Raw genomic sequence first — 7578 nt, forward strand, 5'->3', positions numbered from 1 at the left:
TCAAATTAAATTAAACAAAATAAAGTTAAATTAAATCAAATTAACTACATTAAATGATATTAAATTAAGGTAAATTAAATTATATTGAATTAAATTAAATAATTAAATTAAAGAAAACTTAACTTAACCAAATAAAATAGTAAATTTTACGGAAGTAAGCCGCTACAGCAAATAATCTTTATAAATAAATTAAACTAAAATAGGAAATTAAAAATAAAATATATCAAAATAATTACCTGTATTTCCGGCTACGAAAAAGTACAAAGGTGGTGCTAAGTGTACTGTCACTTACTCACCCCGTGGTGAGAAAGTGATAAAAATGGATAAACGGAAGCAAAACCAAGGCACCGAGATCCAACCCCCGTCCGGGGCTAGTAGCCCCTTCCAGCGGAGCGGAATGACCCAACGATCTCCCGTACGTAACACGTTACTGGCCAGACGACCAACCAGTGACAATACGGATGTCCCGAGTTCAAATAACGTGGAGGATTCTGCAGGGTCACCAGCAGCACGCATAGAAAGCGGAAATGGGGCTGACTCTCAGAGAATCCAATCAATCGAGAACTCTACTGAAAAGTACAACGGCGCCCTCCGCATGATTGGGGAGAAGATTGGGGAACTGAGGAAGATGATGGATAGCCAGAGGCACGTGAATCAGCAAATGAAAAACGTCCTGACCAGCATCTCGAAGCTCTTCGAAATCGTTGAGGGTAATGATCAAGAAAGAAACAGACCGGCCAGTCAAAGGTGATAAAACAGGGAAGAGGTCGGCGAACGAACCCACACCCGAGAACCGCCCACAACCGAAAGATAAACGCATTCGTGTCAACTCACCTCGAGCACAAGCAGAGAAAATGGATCGCCAAACTCGTAGCAGTGATCAACCAGCAACTGCTGACAACGCGGCCCAGAAGCCAAAAGGCGATAACCAGTCGCTATGCTCCAACGCTACCACAGCCAACTTAAATATGGAGTGGACTAAGGTGAAACCGAAAAGACGGCAGAGAAAAAAGCCAACCCGCCCGGATGCCATTGTAGTCAAATCCTCTGGAGAGTGTTCTTATGCTGACATTTTGAAAATGGTAACGAGCGAGGAAAGCCTGAAGGGTCTAAGCGAAACTGTGCGGAAGATCAGGAAAACAGCTAGTGGCGATCTCCTGTTTCAGCTGAATAAGTCTGAGGACGTAAATACTGCGAAACTTCAAGAGGCAGTCGAAGGAGTACTGGCAGGTAAAGCAGAAGTCAGGACCCTAACTGAAATGGTTCATATAGAGATACATGATATCGACGAAGTTACGACAAGCGAAGAGGTGTGCTTAGCTTTAAATGGTCAAGGTGGGTCCACTAAAGTGCTAGTATCCGATATCCGGTCGATGCGAAAAGCGTACGGAGGCACACAGACCGCAACCTTACTCCTACCCGAGAGCTTTGCCAATAAACTAGTAGGCCAAGGTAAAATCAGAATTGGCTGGGTTATCTGCCGAATAAGACATAAAATACAGCCAAAGCGCTGCTACAAATGTTTTGAGTTCGGCCACATATCGAAGGGCTGTCGGAGCAGCGACGATTTTGGCAAATCGTGCTTCAAGTGCGGTCAAACTGGGCATACGGCCAAACTATGCACAAATGCTCCACGGTGCTTATTATGCGTAAAACGCGGCAGCAATCCTACCAGCCACCAGGCAGGAGGCAACAAGTGTCCGGTATATCAACTGGCGCTAAGCAAAATAAAGGTATGATGAGACTTTTGCAGCTTAACCTCAACCACTGCCAAGCGGCGCAGGACCTCCTGTCGCAAACAATATTAGAGGAAAAAATCGATATTGCGATACTCAGTGAGCCATACAAATCGAAATCGTCTCAGTGCTGGCTTCAGGATCAAAGCGGAAAAGCGGCTCTCTGGTCATGCGGGAACCCAGCTCGCTGGATGCAGGGTGCCGTGTCCGCAAATGGCTTCATTGGTGCGGAAATCGGCAACTTGTACGTATACAGCTGCTACATTGCACCAAGCATAAGTATACAGGCATTCGAAAATATACTGTTAAATCTAACAATTGATGCTAGAGGCAGGCAGAATGTTCTTATAGCAGGCGACTTCAACGCGTGGGCACAAGAGTGGGGATGCCGCAGTACAAGCCCAAGAGGGCGAGCTCTTCTGGAGGCTTTCGCTTGTTTGGACGTCGTTTTACTAAACACGGGAACTGAACACACTTTCAGCCGAAACGGTTTTGGGTCAATAATAGACCTGACCTTTATCAGTTCCGGGCTATATAGATTCACTGAATGGAAACATAGCACGTGTTATACGCAAAGTGATCATTCAGCTTTAATTTGCAATATCAACTGCAGACGAGAACTGTCTAAGCGGACTCACAACCCCGGAGTATCGCACGGGTGGAAAACCAGTACTTTCGACCCCGAATCGTTTACCAGCATGCTACCATCCACCGTTTACCAAGGGTCAGCAGACTCCATGGCCGAACACCTAATGGCCGACATTCGCGCAGCTTGCGATGCATCAATGGCCAGGAGAACTTCCTCCACGTATCGTCATGCGGTCTACTGGTGGAACGATAACATAGCGGACCTGCGAAAGAAATGTCTAAGATGTAGGCGAAATGCTCAGAGAGCTAGGGAAAGAGACAACTTCGTGGTATTTCGTGCGGCTTATAAGAGTGCACGCGACGCACTAAAGAAAGGAATTAAAGAAAGTAAACGGCAATGCTTCTTAGAGCTCTGCGATGATGCTGAACGGAATCCTTGGGGCTCGGCTTACAAAATTGTCTCAAAAAAGCTGAAAGGCAGAAACATGAACCCGACAAACGCTGCATACCTAAAGTCCGTCGTGGGGACACTATTTCCTGTACAGAGACCGTTAGTGTCCACTATGGATGGCGAGCCGTTGAGTGTTGTTGACCCTGTAACGGAAGAAGAAATCACACTCGCAACATCGAAGGTGGAAGTAAAGAAAGCTCCTGGCCCCGATGGCGTACCCAACATAGCTCTTAAGCTTGCAGTCCACCAGTGCGCTTCCTTATTCCTACAAGTTTTTAATGAGTGTTTCACGAATGGAACTTTCCCTCAAATCTGGAAGAGGCAAAAGCTGGTTTTAATACCAAAGCCGGGTAAACCTCTGGATGATCCCTCAAGTTTTCGGCCTATTTGTCTGCTAGACACAGCAGGTAAAATCTTGGAGCATATTATAGCTAAACGTCTCGACAGGGAAGTCCAAGAAAAAGGCGGTATATCGGCAAACCAATTCGGGTTTAGAAAAGGGAAATCCACTGTGAATGCGGTATCAGAAGTCATTAAGTTAGCACGGGATGCAACAAGCGGTACACGGTGGCTGGGAGGAGCAAAAGAATACTGCGTTATTGTTACCTTAGACGTAAAGAACGCGTTCAACTCTGCCAACTGGGCTAAAATACTCGATAGACTGGAGAGCATTGGCATTTCTTATTATCTTCGGAGACTAATACGAAGTTATTTCCATTCGCGAGTGTTGTGGTACGAAACGGAGGAGGGCCTGCAACGGGCTGAGATAACAGGTGGCGTTCCACAAGGATCCGTACTAGGACCCTTGCTATGGAACATTATGTATGATGGAGTTCTCCGTACCGAATTGCCTGAGGGATCATCCATAGTGGGTTTTGCAGACGACATTGCGGTAGTAGTGTCTGCGAAACTGCTTGATGTCATATGCGAAAAGGTAGCATCATCAGTCGGTGTGATTAATAGCTGGTTAAATAGCTTCGGCCTGAAGTTAGCCGAGCAAAAAACAGAAGCAATACTTATCTCGAGTCGTAAGAAACTAGAGGAGGTAGCGCTAAAAATTGGCGACCACACCATCACGACGAAACCCACAATTAAATACCTGGGAGTGGTGCTAGACAAGCGTCTTACTTTCAGCGCCCACCTGAGCTATGTGAGAGAGAGAAAGCAGCTTCAACGATCACGGGACTATCGCGAATAATGCTTAATACGCGAGGACCGAAACAGCGCAGGCGTTTACTCTTAGCGAGCGTGGTTAAAAGCCAAATACTGTATGCGGCCCCAATTTGGTCAAACGCCGCACAGTGTCCAGCATACTTCCGCGGAGTCAACTCAACATACCGTTTATGCGCGCTCCGAGTTTGCAGCGCCTTCAGAACAGTGTCGGACGAAGCAGCTTTCGTAATCGGCAGTATGATACCCGTAGATATACTAGCAAGAGAATCAACGGTCCTTGTATCCACGCGGCGTACTCTAACTCAATTAGACCGACATCAAGCCCGGCAAAGCAGCGTTACGGAGTGGCAAAACAGGTGGAATAGTACGACTAAAGGTCGTTGGACCTATCGCTGCATACCAAACCTGGTATCCTGGCTTAATAGAACGCATGGCGAAGTAGATTTTTATCTGAGCCAGTTCTTGAGTGGTCATGGCTGTTTTAAGGCATACCTGTTTAAATTCAAACATGAGCACGACCCCTACTGCGACTTCTGTCTAAGTGGCGTGGAAGAAGATGTCCACCACGTATTCTTTGAGTGCCCTCGTTTCCATCGGCAGATGAACCAACTTAAACTTGCCGTTGGAGGGGTGTTTACGCCACAGTCAGTAGTCGACTATATGGTGAAAGGAACCAGCGAATGGGCATCAACCAGCGATAAACTAACTTCGATTTTGAAGGAACTGAGGGACCTAGAGAGACAGCGGCGTATCAGCCGTACTTAAGCCAACTCTTAGCATAGCCGCGGACTGGAACTAAACTATGATGTTCGCCAACCAAAGCGTAGGCGCGGACTGGAACCTAGGCCGTTCCAGCCGCTCGAGCAGTGCGGCTTAGAAAGTTGTGCTTTCAGACCGCACCTTGAACATGAAATCTAACAATTACAGCGCATGCGCGGACTGGAACCTAGGGCGTTCCAGCCGCTCAGGTGGCAATCTCGAAATTTTGTGAAATCGATAAATACGCGCGGACTGGAACCTATGGCGTTCCAGCCGCCCAAGTGGCAATATCGAAAAAACTATTGCAATCGAAAATAGGCGCGGACTGGAACCTAGGGCGTTCCAGCCGCTCAGGTGGCAATCTCGAAAAAATTTTTAAATCGATAAATATGCGCGGACTGGAACCTAAGGCGTTCCAGCCGCCCAAGTGGCAACCTCGAAAAAAATTTTTGCAATCGAAAATAGGCGCGGACTGGAACCTAGGGCGTTTCAGCCGCAAATAAAGTACAGTTTCGAATTTCGTCCACACGGGGCGTTGGTGCGGATTGGAACCTAGACCGTTCAAACCGCAAAGGCAATATACATACGTATGCGGGCTTGAAACTCGTCGCATAAGGCAGTTTAAGGTATTTTGCTCTTACTGTCTATAAAGGCGAAAATAATAAGTTGTATCTAAGAGATAAATGAATAAATAAATAATAAATAAATAGTTAAAAAAGGGTAATTATCCTTAAACAAGACGTGGCAAAGCTTACCAGGCGTAGCCCAGGACTGAGTACAACCGACTGGAACGAACGTGCGAGTCTAGTGCTCAACCGCCTCCCGACGAAATACTTGACGGTGGTACCGGGGGGTTCGGTACTCGGACAGTAGGAGGTTTAGTTCGGGTTAAAGTCCCACACTGACGGGTATAGGCTTTCGATGCTTCCTCCTAAAACCTATTACGAGTGGTTCAATGTTGTTGTTCGTTTGCAGATATTTAAGCATGTAAATACATACATATATTCAGTTGTGTATATGCAAATGAAATAAGCTTTTTTGAATCAATTTTATTGTCTGAAAATCACCCGCTCTATTTCGTATTACCGTTATCCCACTTTTATTACACCTGAGCATTTGTAATCGCTTGTTATCCGCTTACTTAATTGCTCGTTTTGTGGGTTTTTAAAGTATTTGATTGTATGTAATTAGAAGCGTTGTATTGCACATACATATTTACTGCTTCACCAGTGAACTAAGAGAGGTGGAGAACGTGTAACCGAGAAGGAATTGACATAGCAACCGGAAATGTGCTTGCGTTATTCATTGCGCGCGGCAATTGGTGCGTCCGAATTCTGAAGGAGCTGGTGATGTTGCTTGCCGCCATTTTGCATAGCCTTTCTAGGTTCGCGGTGATACCAAATAAAGACATCCCGTCCGCAGTAACTGGTCAGCTCCTTTTCTTGATATCGAAGGCGGCTTTAGCGTATGGTGAATACGCACCTGGTCGTTTGGGAATTTTCAAGGTCTAAACCCAAACTGATAAGGTCTAACACTTTCGTCTACTGGAAATGTTTATAGTTTTCTAGCACAGTTCGAAGCTAGTGTTAGAAAAGAGAGCGACGCCCACCCATCTTAAAATAATAACGATAGAATTGACGACCTCAGCTCGAAAGTAGACGGCCAGTTCTCCGAAATTTCTCGCTTCTTCACTGCATGGAGCCTACCTTTCTACCCGACGAAATCAGCGGCGATTCTCTTCACCACCTGGACGACGGAGGTGAGGCTACAACTAGGCATTCACGTCGATGGCACACCAATTCCGACGATGAACAACCCGAAGCTCTTAGGTGTTTCCTTTGATAGCCTGCTCGTTCTCTGCGTACACAACCGCGATTGCCAACAGAGTAAAGAACCGCAACAAGGTCTTCAAGTCGCTCACCAGCAGCACCTGGGGCAAATAGTAATATACGTTGTTGGCAACATACAAGGCCATGGGCCTATTTATTTGGTTGCCGGGGACTGGTTGGACGCAGTGCCAAAGATGTTATTACGCTAATAGGCCCTTGCTTTTGGAAGAGCCTCTGCTCAGATACGTCAGAAGGCTTCTTTTTGAATATATGCGCGTGTTCCAGACCAACATCGAACAACCTTTGGACCCGATGATGTACTGACGAAGCAGAGCTTCAACTGTCTCGAGAGATCCGCGTTGCTCTGCTCCAGTAACGAGCTGGATATTGCAGCTGCTCATATGGATTGGACACCGATATCCCCAATTAGTTTTCAGCATGTGGAGACTCCGCCCATCACACAAACCACCTGTTCAGATGTCAGATCAATCCTACTCAGTTAACGTCCCTCGCCTTCGGGTAAAACCATCTCAAAACTATTCCTATTCTGCGCTTACCATTAGTTCAGCTTGATGACAAGGACTGATGGATAAACCGTCCTTGATGGGGCTTAGCTGCACCTCTGCAACAAAAACAACCAAAGATAAAACTTTTAAGAGACCCACCCATTCATTCTCTATGGCTTTAATATTGTAGTATATGTATATAGGGAGCCTCTAAGCTCATCAGTAAATACAACCCCGTCTACGACATTGGCAGTATTTTTACTCAGAGATTTCCACGAAAATGATCAAAAAATAGGTGTATCTGTGATCTTCCTATTTAAGTGAGTGAGAGGTGGCACGCCTCCTTCTTTTCGCGCACCACCCTCGAGCTGTGCTACAGAATTGTAAGCCCAACCTTCATTGGGGTTTGGAAATAACTTCTGCGGACATAACTTTCACCGAACCGTGACATAAATGGCATGGAAGTTAAGTCTGACATTACTTCCCCTGATCTGATTCCTAAAACCCAGATTAGACCCCTTCGTCGAACTTTCTGA

General features: G+C 46.1%; 1 protein-coding gene across 1 annotated transcript; it reads left to right on the forward strand.

Moving 5' to 3' along the window:
- The first annotated feature begins 713 nt into the window (after nt 1-713).
- On the forward strand, nt 714-1739 carry LOC118746371. Its single transcript, XM_036480226.1, has one exon. The coding sequence runs from the start codon at nt 714-716 to the stop codon at nt 1737-1739; it is 1026 nt and encodes a 341-aa protein (XP_036336119.1).
- The last annotated feature ends 5839 nt before the right edge of the window (nt 1740-7578 follow it).

Source organism: Rhagoletis pomonella, unplaced genomic scaffold (assembly GCF_013731165.1).
Source record: "Rhagoletis pomonella isolate Grant_MI unplaced genomic scaffold, Rhpom_1.0 Rhpom_scaffold_00010, whole genome shotgun sequence".
Taxonomy (NCBI): Eukaryota; Metazoa; Arthropoda; class Insecta; order Diptera; family Tephritidae; genus Rhagoletis; species Rhagoletis pomonella.